Consider the following 16,223-nt stretch of genomic DNA (forward strand, 5'->3'; position numbering starts at 1 on the left):
CAAAATGAAGAAGTTGGCACCTCTAAGACTTACGAAAAAGAAGTCAAACGTGGTGCAACTATCATGCAAAGGGTGATTAAAGCACGGAGCAGTGGCATTAAATTTGAGGTATACTATATATACTCTGTTTGCTGTGTGTTTTTTTATCTTTTTTTAGGGTTTAGGGCATGTACTTACTATATGAGTTTATTAGGTTGGCTGGAACGAGAGTGGTCAGCCAGTTGACCCCAACAGCTCCATGTTTGTAAGCTACATTGGGGCTGTTGTTCGTCAAAATGTCCCAATAACAATAGACAACTGGAGAGATAAGGCGTTGAAGGATGCCAAAGATATCATCTGGAATGACATTCAAGTAAATATTTTGATCTACTCTTTTGTCATTTATAATTTTTTTTCTGTAAAATACATTACTTATAATTGTTTTCATTGCAGACCACTTTTGTTCTTGATGAGGAACGAAAGTCATATGTTTTGAGAGTTGCTGGGAAAATCCATCGTGGATTTAGATCCCATCTCTCAAATTTCTATCTAAAAGATAGAGAAGGAAACACAAATGCTGAACCTCCAAAGATATATCAACATTATATATCAAAGGATGAATGGAGTGCATTTGTTTCCAAACGTTCTGACCCGGCGTTTGTCGTAAGTGATTAATTTATTAGCATTTGTGTTTTATTATTCATATTCGTAGCGTATTTTAAATTTTTACACAATTGCTATTTTTTTTTTATATAGAATATTAGTAAGGCAAATCGCGAACGGGCAAGCAACCCAAAACACCCATACAAGAAATCACGTATGGGATATGCACGCCTTGAACAAAAAATTGTAAGTAATTAAACATCACTTGTAATTTGTATTATAAACTATAGTGTGTAACTAATTTGTATTATTTTGTTTATGATTTTAACGAATAGAGAAAAGACACCCAAGCCGATCAACCCTTGGGTCGTCATATCTTATGGAAGGAAGCGCGTGTTAACAAAGAAGGAGTGGTTGATAATGAAAATGTCAAGAAAGTTGTAGAACTTTGTGTAAGTATATTATCACTTTAATATTTTTTAATATTGTATTTTAAAAATGCTATTGAACTTATCTTTTTAATGTTACATGTATTTTAGGAAACTATTGAACAAAGTTCTGAAACTCAAGAGGGCAACAAGGATACGTGCAGGGACATTCTTGGGAAAGTGTTTAATGTCCCTGAGTATTCCGGTCGAGTGAGGGGGAAAGGATTTGGCGTAACTCCCAAAAGCTTTTTTCCTCAAGAGAAGCGCCAAAAACCTTCCAACGAGGAAGTATTAGAGAAGCTCAGAATCTTATCGGAGCAAGTGGCACTCTTGGTGAATACGAATAAAGACAAGCAACTTCCGGTTCAGCTCCAACCTGAAATACAAATGGAGAGTGAAACCGGGAGTTGCAACGTCGGTTTGAAGAGTATTCCCGAGGTAATTAATTACTTACTACTTACTTGCTTATGTAATTACTTATGTATTAAACAAACTTATATATTAACTGTACTTATGTTTTAACTATTGATGTAGGGTGTCACTACATGTGTCCTATACTTGTCCTCGCCGACTCAACGGAAGGTGGGAAAAGGAATATTGCACAATACTTCGGGAGAAGTATTGCACAATATTCCGATCCCCGCGGGCCATGTCAAAGTATCGCCTACGGTTGCTTTCGAACCAACTGCACCGTTGCCCATACCGGACAACGATGGAGATATGAAGTTCTTAAGCGACGCTATTGGCAGTTACGTGGCATGGCCCACACACCTTGTTGCCCTCGAAAAAAAGATTCCCAAGGACAAATCAGTTACATCTCCCGAAAAGGTTTGTCACATTTATTGCCTAAGGTTTTTTATTTTTTCAGATTCAATAAACTAACATTTTACCTCATTTTTGTAGGTCCAAATAAATAAACCACCCCTACAGCCAAAAAAAGGCAGCAGACCTCAAAAATTGGAGGTTAATAGGGCTGCCAAACTACAAAGGCTGGAGGGTAATAAAGCTGCAAAACTTGCAGCAACAAAAAATCTGGATCGGGGAAAATCGGTCGCTGCTGCTGCTGCTCCTAATAAAAGTCAGCCACGCCTTGGTAAATACGGGGCGTGTCTTGACATCCAAATAAAAAGGAACATGGGCAGCAGCAACGATTCGCCCATTGTACAAATGAATCAAGACATCTTTGGAGATGAGTATATTGAATACCTCGAAAAGGAGCAAATGTACGATCTTCTCGAACATAAGGAGCTGAGTGTTACTGTAATCAGCTTGTACATAAGGTAAAAAATACTTTTAATTGCATTTATTTGTAATTAATTAAATGTATTGGTAATTAATCTAGTTTAAAATTTTCATTGAAGGTTTTTGTACGAGAAGGTCGTGTGCACGAGGAAACTGTCAAATAAATACTCATTCTTGTCTCCGCATAAGATGTCGATGTTCAAACTCGATCCAGACAATGTAAAACACTACATTGTAGATATGTTTTTAAGAAATAAAGAAAGTGATAAATTGTTCTTGGCACCATATAATTCAGGGTACGTAATTTTATCTTTTTTAATTGATGAGAATTTAATTTATTAGTTGTCTATAAACAAAATTGCTTAACCAATTTTTTGTTGTTGTAGGGCACATTGGGTGCTATTTGCAATCAATGCGGTCTCTGAAGTGATATACTATTTGGATCCCGTGCACGGCGATTACACCAATCACCCCGGAATAAAGAATATGCTCGACACGTAAGTAATATTCATTTATTTCTTACATATATATATTTATATATATATATATATAAATATATATATGTAAGAAATAAATGAATATTACTTACGTGTCGAGCATATTCTTTATTCCGGGGTGATTGGTGTAATCGCCGTGCACGGGATCCAAATAGTATATCACTTCAGAGACCGCATTGATTGCAAATAGCACCCAATGTGCCCTACAACAACAAAAAATTGGTTAAGCAATTTTGTTTATAGACAACTAATAAATTAAATTCTCATCAATTAAAAAAGATAAAATTACGTACCCTGAATTATATGGTGCCAAGAACAATTTATCACTTTCTTTATTTCTTAAAAACATATCTACAATGTAGTGTTTTACATTGTCTGGATCGAGTTTGAACATCGACATCTTATGCGGAGACAAGAATGAGTATTTATTTGACAGTTTCCTCGTGCACACGACCTTCTCGTACAAAAACCTTCAATGAAAATTTTAAACTAGATTAATTACCAATACATTTAATTAATTACAAATAAATGCAATTAAAAGTATTTTTTACCTTATGTACAAGCTGATTACAGTAACACTCAGCTCCTTATGTTCGAGAAGATCGTACATTTGCTCCTTTTCGAGGTACTCAATATACTCATCTCCAAAGATGTCTTGATTCATTTGTACAATGGGCGAATCGTTGCTGCTGCCCATGTTCCTTTTTATTTGGATGTCAAGACACGCCCCGTATTTACCAAGGCGTGGCTGACTTTTATTAGGAGCAGCAGCAGCAGCGACCGATTTTCCCCGATCCAGATTTTTTGTTGCTGCAAGTTTTGCAGCTTTATTACCCTCCAGCCTTTGTAGTTTGGCAGCCCTATTAACCTCCAATTTTTGAGGTCTGCTGCCTTTTTTTGGCTGTAGGGGTGGTTTATTTATTTGGACCTACAAAAATGAGGTAAAATGTTAGTTTATTGAATCTGAAAAAATAAAAAACCTTAGGCAATAAATGTGACAAACCTTTTCGGGAGATGTAACTGATTTGTCCTTGGGAATCTTTTTTTCGAGGGCAACAAGGTGTGTGGGCCATGCCACGTAACTGCCAATAGCGTCGCTTAAGAACTTCATATCTCCATCGTTGTCCGGTATGGGCAACGGTGCAGTTGGTTCGAAAGCAACCGTAGGCGATACTTTGACATGGCCCGCGGGGATCGGAATATTGTGCAATACTTCTCCCGAAGTATTGTACAATATTCCTTTTCCCACCTTCCGTTGAGTCGGCGAGGACAAGTATAGGACACATGTAGTGACACCCTACATCAATAGTTAAAACATAAGTACAGTTAATATATAAGTTTGTTTAATACATAAGTAATTACATAAGCAAGTAAGTAGTAAGTAATTAATTACCTCGGGAATACTCTTCAAACCGACGTTGCAACTCCCGGTTTCACTCTCCATTTGTATTTCAGGTTGGAGCTGAACCGGAAGTTGCTTGTCTTTATTCGTATTCACCAAGAGTGCCACTTGCTCCGATAAGATTCTGAGCTTCTCTAATACTTCCTCGTTGGAAGGTTTTTGGCGCTTCTCTTGAGGAAAAAAGCTTTTGGGAGTTACGCCAAATCCTTTCCCCCTCACTCGACCGGAATACTCAGGGACATTAAACACTTTCCCAAGAATGTCCCTGCACGTATCCTTGTTGCCCTCTTGAGTTTCAGAACTTTGTTCAATAGTTTCCTAAAATACATGTAACATTAAAAAGATAAGTTCAATAGCATTTTTAAAATACAATATTAAAAAATATTAAAGTGATAATATACTTACACAAAGTTCTACAACTTTCTTGACATTTTCATTATCAACCACTCCTTCTTTGTTAACACGCGCTTCCTTCCATAAGATATGACGACCCAAGGGTTGATCGGCTTGGGTGTCTTTTCTCTATTCGTTAAAATCATAAACAAAATAATACAAATTAGTTACACACTATAGTTTATAATACAAATTACTTCATTATATAAAAGTGATGTTTAATTACTTACAATTTGTTGTTCAAGGCGTGCATATCCCATACGTGATTTCTTGTATGGGTGTTTTGGGTTGCTTGCCCGTTCGCGATTTGCCTTACTAATATTCTATATAAAAAAAAAATAGCAATTGTGTAAAAATTTAAAATACGCTACGAATATGAATAATAAAACACAAATGCTAATAAATTAATAACTTACGACAAACGCCGGGTCAGAACGTTTGGAAACAAATGCACTCCATTCATCCTTTGATATATAATGTTGATATATCTTTGGAGGTTCAGCATTTGTGTTTCCTTCTCTATCTTTTAGATAGAAATTTGAGAGATGGGATCTAAATCCACGATGGATTTTCCCAGCAACTCTCAAAACATATGACTTTCGTTCCTCATCAAGAACAAAAGTGGTCTGCAATGAAAACAATTATAAGTAATGTATTTTACAGAAAAAAAATTATAAATGACAAAAGAGTAGATCAAAATATTTACTTGAATGTCATTCCAGATGATATCTTTGGCATCCTTCAACGCCTTATCTCTCCAGTTGTCTATTGTTATTGGGACATTTTGACGAACAACAGCCCCAATGTAGCTTACAAACATGGAGCTGTTGGGGTCAACTGGCTGACCACTCTCGTTCCAGCCAACCTAATAAACTCATATAGTAAGTACATGCCCTAAACCCTAAAAAAAGATAAAAAAACACACAGCAAACAGAGTATATATAGTATACCTCAAATTTAATGCCATTACTCCTTGCTTTAATGACTTTCTGCATGATAGTTGCACCACGTTTGACTTCTTTTTCGTAAGTCTTAGAGGTAATTATGGGTGGGCATATTACAGCGCTTTTGTGAGAAAGCGCTGTAATATGCCCACCCATATATGAATTATGGTTGGGCATATTACAGCGCTTGTTTGAGAAAGCGCTGTAATATGCACACCCATAACTCATATAATGGGGTGCATATTACAGCGCTCTTTGTGAAGAAGCGCTGTAAAATGTGCATAACAAGTGCGCGTTGTATTTACATGTTTTATAGCGCTTTTTTAAAAGCGCTGTTGTATCATTTACAGCGCTCGTTTCCACGGCGCTTATTTTTTTGAAAAAGCGCTGTAAATGGCTTAAAAAAAGCGCTGTAAAATGCGTTTTTTCGCGTAGTGTACATTGGAAATGGTTACGGAATAAATTAATATTTAATAAATGATATATAGATAATAGAGAAATATTGATTGCATTATAGTTATTATTAATGTTTGTTTATTGTTGAATATTTTTTTTGTTGATGAAATGAAATGTAATAGATGAGATAAAATTGTGTAGTATATAAAGAATAGAAAAAGAAGACAATCTAACTAGGACAACTAAACAAATAATTAGTGACGTGACACAAATAGAATTATGTAATATAAAATATGATTAAGTGTCGATGAATGATTTGAGAGTCTATTTTAATATATTATAATAAATGAGACTACAATAATTATATTAAATTTGTATGTATCCCTGCAAATAGTTTAGTGCTCATGTGCCATAATTTATGTTGTGCCATGTAAACGGAACTTATACTACTGACTATATCCAATAAAAGTACTTTGTTTTTTTAATTTCTATGTACATTTATGCAGAAGACAGGTATTAGATTTTGTGAGTGTCATGTGCAATTGTTCCACAAGTATATATTGATATATATATATGCTTGGATTATATTTTATGTGGGTGGCATAGCATTGCATCCGCATAGCCGTCTATATGTCCCTTGCTTTATCAGCAAACCACGAACTTGTTTTTGTCTTATTAATTGACCTAAGTCTCTTTTCCTTCTCTGAAATTAAATTCAAATCACGAGAGCTTCCAACACATGTATTTCAAACACGTAAAAGACACAAGCTAGCGATATTGAATTGCTTCTTTAAACTTCTTTGTTATTAATTTATTAAGTGGAGTAGCGGACATTTTGTCTATAATCTAGCAAATCTAGGCATAGATCCACGTAACTTAATTAGATAATAGTTTAATGATTAAAATATACTAATTTCATTACATATTACATACTCTCACTATGATTAAATGTCACATTTGAGAGTCGTGCGTAGTTATTGAAAAGATGAATAGTTAGATTTATCTTAATAATAATATTATTATTATTTTTAAAAATATTGTTATTAATTGTAGTTAATAGAATACTTAAGTCAAGTAAAATTTAATAAATAAGTATATTAATCGAGAAAAATTAATAAATATTGCATTTGTATTTTAAAATGACAATTATTTTAAGACTGTAAAAATTACAAATAAGACACTCTATTTTAAGACCGTAAATATAATGTAAGTTACTAACAAGAGAGAAAATAAAAAAAGTCACTTGAGAATGTCATGACTAAAACCAAACTCCACCCTCGTATATATCCAACAATTTTATATTAAAAAATTGGAAGGAGTTGCAATTTTAAAATGAATTAGGTAGTGTCACTTGGAGTCCATGGTAGATCAGCTAATTGAGTCATACCCATATTTTTTGGGGGAGTGTTAAAACAAGTGCTTTGAACATATCCAGAAAAAGGGTTTTCCATCTTGAAAACTAAGTCACATTGGGGTTTATCATTTTATCCTTTTTGGATGCTTCCAAAGTAATGGTTGCGAAAAGAAACAAATATGATTAGAAAGTTAATGGGATTTCTAATATGATAGGATCATGTCTCTTACTAATCAATGATTTAATATTTTAATTTATGGTCTCATTGGGTTAATTGTCCGTGATAAGCACCTTTGTGGGCCATAATCAGGATTTGGGAGATCTTAAGTGATAATATTTGCATATCGCTTCAATCAACAACGAAAGAAAACCATGATTAATGCCCTCCAAAAGTGATTTTCTTCTAAATGATGGTGGAAACCATTTCAGCATGTTCACAAACAGAAAAATGAATAAATAAAAAAACCCAATTTTACTATTTCTTAAAACACAGTTGTCTAATCAACAATTAGAATTAATTTGCAAAAACATGGAAGACATGTTATGATAGTTTTTAATTACGCTTCCTAACTATAATTGTGACCGTAATATTGTAGATACTTCATATAAATTTATCTTACATTTAGATTTTTTATATTTTTTTACGATATAAAAGTTTAAGGTATAATCTCAAGTGCGATTTAAAGTGTAGTTTCAGTTTCTAAAGACATTAATTCTAATATTATTCTTTTTAAAGAGTTTTTTTTTTTTTTTGACATCTTAACTGCTCCCTTTTTTTAGGGTTAACTTCTCTTAATTAAAAAGACAATTCTTTTACAAGATCTCTTAATTAAAGAGTAAAGTGTACATGTTTGGGCAAGTTCTATAAAACTTGCATGTGGTCCCAATTTGGGTGGCACGTTCCTAAGTTCAAACAGTTTGCGGAACCAATCAGATGTATCTAATTCCCATGTGTTATTATCACCCTACATCAGTGGAGCAAACCTTGAGTTCATGTCTAGCAATTTTAAAACAATGCTTGCCTCCTAAGTACTAACCCACACCTTTTCTGTAAACCCATTCTAAACCTTTTAACTTGTCACATTTTTTGAATATGCAATTGTTTTAAGAGAAAAAAATATAAATTATCAACGTAAAATAATTTTACACTGACATCAAACAACTATTAAATATTTCGTTAAATAACTGCACTTTAATAGTATGACATAAAAAAAATAGATAATGGTATTACATAGAAAAAATAGACAATTCTCATTAAATATCAGTGTAAGAATAGTTTACACTAACCATACATATTCATTAAACTATTATTTTAAATTTTCTTTTGTAAATGTATTTATTTTTAAAATAGAAAATGATTGACGATATATGTTTAGTTCCTGAAAATATAGTGACAGTTAGTTTTAGACCTTTCAGTACTCTTTTCCCGCCTCTTCATCAAACATTGAGTATTATTGAAAGCTGCCTCTAAGCCTCTCCAAACTCTATAATTTTTATTAATCATTGTAGGTTCATTAAACTCTTTAATATGTATTCTTTCTTGTCCTCTCTAGGTATCATCATCGATCTAGTCTTCTCAGCAACCGACAATTTTCTTATTGGATACAAGTATTCTTTATGCCTCTCTAGGCACTCTTTTTCTACATAAAAAGTTGTTGTCATTATCAATCTGTTTACCATAAAGGTATGTGTTTGTATCTAGGTGATACAAAGTAGTTTAGGATTCTAATTCTCATAAAAGAAAATATAACAATTCAATCGTATATTAGTCCAAGTTTTATAGCTCCATTCAAAGGATATAAATTTAACATTTCTGGTTGATTTACAACAAGATCTAATAACTCTTTCATAGAGGATGTACAATTTTTCCATCTTGTGAAAAGACTTTTTCTAAATATATTGTATTCAATATAAACTTAGTCTTTTATCTTTTCTCTCTTCATCGACATTCATTGAAACTATATTGGAAGGAGGTTCATCGTGATGGTTTTGTGGTGTCGAAGTTAATCTAACCAATAATAAGTTTTTTGATGTAATTGTAAGGTTCTCTTATATTAGACTTAGTATTTTGTAAGGTTCTCAATCATTCTCAAATGAATTTGAATCATAATTTTTTCATGAAAACCATATTTTATCAAGCATAAACATAGTTGCATTATAGGATCACGTTGGCACATTTTGAAATGCATTAAAAATCAATATACGAACAAATGTGTATGATAAGCCAGGTCGTTGCCATTATAACCCTAGGCACTACGATATTCATATCATATTATATTTTCTAACAGTCACCTGTTTTGAGTTTTCAGTTTTTATATTTACCATTAACCTTTCTTTACTTTAACCTTACCATTACCTATCTAATGCATTTCTACATTATTGCATTATATGTTAAAATCAACCCATCTTTTCTAATCTAACAATCATAAGCTTACAAGTATCACATAGCACATTCAAACAATTAAGAAAAATAACATACACAAACAAATATGCATTACATCTCCAAATAATATTTATTATATCAATCCTATAAAAAGCTATTTATGCTAATCGTTTTTTATATGTACGAAAATATCTCCCCCATCTTTGGTTGGATTAAAAATGAGTAGGTGCAGCTACTGCCCCCTTCGAGTTGAGTTGAAAACTCCTTTGCCGATAATCGTACTTGCACCATAACTACCCATAATTCGCCAGAAACTCGATTATATTTTTAAATAAATTTTAGGTTAACCATAGGGCATTATTATCCATGTGGAAACACCTATTTAAAGTTTATAAGGTATAACCATGTCTTCCAAACTTAGTCTTAAAAGGCCCTAGTAACGGTATGAAAACCCTAGTTTTTAATTGATACCCTAGTTCTTTTTTAATTGAAATGCGTTCTCTTGGAAAAGCTTACTCTGTACAAGATAGGGTAAGAAAGATCATGAGATGTCTTCCAATCATGTGAAGACCAATATTAATAGCCATAAGCCAAGCCAAAAATCTGGAGGTATTAGGTTTGGAAGAACTAGTTGGAACTCTAAGGGTACATGATGTGCTATTATAGGAGGATAAACCTGTCAAGAAAGGCAAAGTAATAGATTTGACGACATATCAGAATTCCAAAAGCACGCCACAATAAAATGGGAAAAGTGATTCAGAAGATAGCAAAGAAGATACTGATGAATAGATTGTTCTCCTCACAAGAAAGATATAGAGAATGATGAGGAGAAAGGGTTAGATCAAAAAAGGATCTTCAGATAAAAAAAGAAAAGAAAACTTCAAAACTGAAGTAGACAAGAGTAAAATCACTTGTTTTAGATGCAAAAAATAAGGACATTATAAAACCAAATGTCCCTTGAACAAAAGAGCACCAAAGAAAATTCCTTTCAAGTATAAATCAATGATGGTGATCTGGGATGATTCTGATGAATCAGAAACAGAAGAACCAGAAGAAGCCAACCTATGTTTGATGGCAAACTCTGAAGATATGGAGGTAATAAATTTTGAACCTAGGGCCCTTATGTGAACAAATTGAAAAATATTTTGATAATTTACTTAATGATTCAGACATGCTTGTTCAAAAATGTAACTCTTTAAAGGATCAAGTTTTGAAAGAAAAAAGGGAAAAAGAAAAAGCTCAGGTTATGCTTGAGGAACTAAAAAACATCATTCAGAACATGCATGAATCTCATTTTAAGAAAAGTGATGAATCTGAAAACCAAGAATGTTCTACGATTCAAAAGGAGAACATTCTTCTTAAAACAGAAAATGAAATTCTCAAAAATGACTTAGAAAACTTTGTCAAGTCCACTGAAACATTTCAAAAAATAATGGGATCCTAAGTAGGGATATTTGACAAAGTTGGAATTGATTTTGACAAAACTCAAAAATAAAAAATATATGAAAACTTTTTTGTTCATGAAAGAAAGGATGACAAGTGCAAACCAAGATGTTCATACTATAAAAAATTGGACATTTAGAATATGCCTGCTATTTCAAAAAAGGGATAAAAAAACTTAAAGCAAAAGGGTCATTTAAAACCCAAGAATGTTTTTTCCAAAGTGTCAAAAAAGGAGAACGTTCTGGACACATACAAGAATAGTCTTCAATAAGTAAATGCTTTTTCTCTTTAAAGATTAGACATCATGAATCACAATGTTATTTAAAAAAAATCAAATATAACAAGAAGAACTAAGACTAAAGGACCCAAGATCAACTAGGTACCTAAAAATTTTGAATTATCAAATGCATGATGGTTCTTGAAGTATCAAGAAAAAGTCATGGTACTTGGACAATGGTTGTTCAAGACATAGGAAATGAGATAAACAAAGCTTTGTGTCCTTCATTAAAAAGGATGGAGGGTCAGTAACATTTGGAAACAATGATCAAGCAAAAATCAAAGGCAAAGGCACCATATGTAAAGTCACTTCTACCAAAATCAATGATGTTCAATATGTTGAACGATTGAAACATAATCTTCTAAGCATTAGTCAACTTTGTGATAATGCCTTTCAAGTTATTTTTAAACCAAACATATGTTAAGTGAGAATGGAAAAATTCGGTGAGATTTTGTTTTCTGCATCTAGAAAGAAAAATATCTATGTTTTATACATTGAAGAACTACTAGTTGAATCTTGCTTCATGTCCATTAACAAGGGCAAATGGATATGACATAAGAGAACTGGACATGTGAGTATGAAAACAATTTCAAAATTATCAAAGCTAGATCTTGTTAGAGGACTTCCTAAAATAAACTTTGATAAAGAAAAAATATGTAAAGTTTGTGCAAACAGAAAACAAGTTAAGAGTAGTTTTCACTCAAAAGATTTTATATCAACAAAAAAACCTCTTGAACTACTTCACATTGATCTTTTTGGTCTCATCAAAACCACTAGTCTAGGAGACAAAATATGCATTTGTTATTGTTGATTATTTTTCTAGATACACTTTGATACTTTTTTTAAAACAAAAGGATGGTGCATTTGATGCTTTCAAAACATTATGTAAAAAAGTTCAAAATTAAAATGGAATCCAATATAATCATTGTAAGAATTGATCATGGTGGTGAACTCATAAATGCATCTTTTAAAACATTTTTTGATGAACTTGGCATCTCTCATAATCTATCATGCGCAAGAACTCCTCAATAAAATAGAGTTGTTGAAAGAATAAATAGAATATTACAAGAGATGGCAAGAACAATCTTGGAAGAATCAAATGTTGAAAAGTATTTATGGGCTTAAGCTCTAAACACTTCTTGCTACATTTTAAATTGTGTTTCAATTAGAAAAATCATTAAAAAAAACACATCTGCAAAAATACGAAGTCAAACATTTCATATTTTCACATCTTTCGAGGCTACTGCTATATTTTAAACGACAAAGATAACTTAGGAAAATTTGATGCAAAATCAAACAAAGCTATATTTTTAGGATATTCAACATAATCTAAAGGGTATTGTATCTTTAATTTGAAAGCTAAAACAGTTGAAATAAGTATGCATATATTATTTGATGAGTTTGATGATCTTGATTTAAAAAAGATTATGAAGAGGAAGAACAATCGGGACAGTCACAACATATTGTTTCCCAGGAAAACAAGATTGATAAGCAATCTTTATTTCAAACTCCTCCTAGAAGTTGGAAACTAATAAGTGATCATCCTCAAAATCAAATCATTGGAGAAACAGTTGATGGCATTAGAACACGAATTTCATTTAAAGATAATGTAAACAGCAACATGACCATGATATCCCAAATGGAACGTTCTTTGTTCAAACCTTCAACCCAAGAACGTTCTCCACTCGAAACTTCAAACCCAAGAACCAACAAAATCTTCCAATCTAGCAACCAGAAAACCCTCAACTAAACCATCATGTTCCAAAATCCTCATTCCTCCCTTGGTTCCTTCAAAACTTCAAAAACACTATACTGAAAAATGGGCTTAGAGACCTATTGGCATTGGTCGGAATTTCATCTTTAAAAACCTCCAATATGAAGGAATTTCCATTCAACATCACACTGATGCCCTAGGATGGACTAATTTTCTTAAAATATCTGAATGCTTTTATCTTGATGTCATCCAAGCATTTTGCTTCCAAGCTGAAGCTTATGCAGATAAATCACTCACTGTGTCAAAATTGAAGGGTATTGAAATGCGTTTGAATTCTTTTATTCTTTCTGATATTCTTCAACTGCCATATAAAGGACCAACAATTTATGGAAAAAAAAAAAACTGGTACCCAGCCTTAAACACTACCAAAGAGGAAGTGTTTCAAGAGTAATTCATTGATGAGTCTACAAACGTTTTCTCAGCAGACCTAAAAATCCCTTCCAAAAAATGTTAACAGTATCAGTCAGCATTCCATACTTCCCCATTATGGCAGCCACAAATTTGTTTATGATAATGATGCATTAGTCATTTATCATCTTCTTCATTGCAAGAAGTTGAACACGCCTTACATGATAATCCAACACATGATTGTTGCAATCAACAAGGATTACAAGAGAAACACCATTCCATATGGTATGGTTTTCTCCAAAAAAAATTCAGATATTTTAATATCCCCTTGATGACTGAATCCTCTCACATTAAGATATCAAAATTTTCCTCAAAGAACATTTCACACATGAAACAAATTCTCACCATCCCATCCTTACCAAAAGCTACATTCACTCCATCTACCATTAAAAGAAAAAGGTATGCATGCACATATGCCATCAACACAAATGTTGAGCAGCCCTCACATCAAGAACGTTCTCCTCCTCAATAAAATGTTGAGGAACGTTCTACACCTCCTACTATTCCATAAAATTTGAATCCAGTCCTAGATCAGGTATCCCCTACAGCTCCTACCTCTCAACATTTCACTACTCCTATGCTACAAAGTGATCTATGTCCTCCAAATAAAATCTAGCACAACTCTTTGATGTCACCAACCTTTGTGTCGCCACAAAAAACAAATTCATCCATTTTTGGAATAAGCTAATATCTAGTTTTTCATATTCAGACATTGTTGGTCCATCAGGGCCTCATCATTATGCTCCTACCAACTCTCTTCCTCATATTAACACCTCATTTGCCACCTTGTCCACATTTTGTACCACTGCAGCACTCTCTATCAATACCCCTCTATCTCATCCAGTTGAAGATGATCAATGTGCATTCAAAAAGAAAAAAATAGAAAGGAAAACATCCAAAACCTACAAGGAAATCCCAAAATATTTGCTGCTCTTCAGACAATCATTGCTAGGTAAACGCATCAGGACAAAGAGCAAGCGATTTTGAGGGACTGGATGGCTAAGCTGCTTACTCCAACGCTCAGTCATCAGTCGCCCATGCCTAATCCTCCTCCAACTGTTCCAAAAGTACCTCAGTCGTCCATGTCTCCGTCATCCGAGGAATCTTCCCCATCGCTGTCTTTCTGATTTAGCTATTGATTATTCTCCTACTCCTTTTTGCCATGACATAGGGGGAGTCGTTATTTAGATTTTAAGAAGATCAAAAGTCATAACATTATATTTTAAGTAGATCAAGAAATCTTTTTTTGTATGATTACTTCAATAATGTGTTTTTGAACTATATGTATGATCAAAACATTATTGTTATATTACATGAAAATTATAATTTGGTTCAAATGATTAGCACATATTGAGGGGGAGTTTCTAACAAAGAGCTCTCTATAATTATTATTAGAATCAAAATTAAAATTTGAATTAACATGTTTGTTGATAGTGTTTCAGCAAGTGTACTGAATCATTGCAAGTAATAATAAAAACGGTAATACCAAGTGTAGGAAACAAGGATTGCATTTTACTATCGAATTATATTTAACTACTAAAATTGAATAAAAAGTTCCCAAATTGATTGAAATAATATTTAAAATTAACAACAGTAATAAAACTGATCCTTTATAATAAGAAAAATGTCAGGGATGAGTTTCACTTCGAATCCAACCTTGGTGTCTAATTTGATCCTAGTTACTAAATTCATTTATGGAATTATTACCGAATTCTCTTTATTATTCTTGCCCTAATGTCTTAGTGACAAAACCTTTAATTCCAAAGTAACCCATAATTTCTTAGTGGATTTAAGATTAGAATTAAGCATTACCATACATGAATTCTCATTTTAAACTATTTCCTTTGTAACTAATTTAATTAGTTTCACGACCTGCATCTATTGCTAGACTACAAATTCATGAATTTCTCATATCCAGCATTCGTAGAGTCCACTTCCATTTTAAAATACGAATCGTAGAACATTTTAATGTTGATCAAGCAATAAAAATCATTAAGCACAGAGATGAGAAAAATAATTTAATAAACTCATTCAGATAACTAGAAATCAAATAAAAAAAATAAGGGTTTAATTTTGTAACACTCATCCCTAACAAATAGGGTTTAGTTACTCATGACACAGATAGAGATTAGAGAAGAATTACAAGAAAGATTCATGAATGATTCTTGATAAACTGCTCCAATGGTGTTAAAAACGACCGTCTTTGAGTTTCTCTGTTAGGGCACAAGTCTCCCAACTTCCTAATAGTTAAAAAGAATCCCTAAAAAGTGAGAAAAAAAGAGTTTTAATTTGTTCTGATGCGCGTCGCGCGCTTCAGGTGCGAATTGGCAGTGGCTTTAACGTGAAATGCACTTCAGGCGCGCTTAGGGCACACTCGAGGCGTGGTTTGGCAGTGGCTTTAGCGTGAAATGCGCATCAGGCACGCTTCAAGCGCACAACATCTTATGTCTGAAGTGTAGAGCATTGTACTCCCCTTTTGAGTCCGAATTTGATTTTGGGGTTTTCATGTAAGTTGTAGCTATTGATCGTAGCGTTCATTTGCATTTGCATTTGATTTGAATCCAATTGGACATCTACAACTCCAGATATGGCTGAAATTCTCCATATAGGTCGTGTTGATCTCTCACCAAAATTTAGCACTGCATTAAAACAAAGTAACAACGCAAAACTCCAAAAAATCTCTACTTAATAAAGGAAATA

General features: G+C 33.0%; 1 protein-coding gene across 1 annotated transcript; it reads left to right on the top strand.

Annotated features, from left to right (window-relative positions):
* The first annotated feature begins 220 nt into the window (after window positions 1-220).
* On the top strand, window positions 221-10,362 carry LOC140919391 (uncharacterized). The gene is made up of 4 exons (XM_073365401.1): window positions 221-352; window positions 433-642; window positions 736-828; window positions 10,288-10,362. The coding sequence occupies exons 1-4, from the start codon at window positions 239-241 to the stop codon at window positions 10,360-10,362; spliced, it is 492 nt and encodes a 163-aa protein (XP_073221502.1). The 5' UTR covers window positions 221-238.
* Window positions 10,363-16,223: the final 5,861 nt, after the last annotated feature.

Source organism: Cicer arietinum, chromosome 2, assembly GCF_000331145.2.
Source record: "Cicer arietinum cultivar CDC Frontier isolate Library 1 chromosome 2, Cicar.CDCFrontier_v2.0, whole genome shotgun sequence".
Taxonomy (NCBI): domain Eukaryota; kingdom Viridiplantae; phylum Streptophyta; class Magnoliopsida; order Fabales; family Fabaceae; genus Cicer; species Cicer arietinum.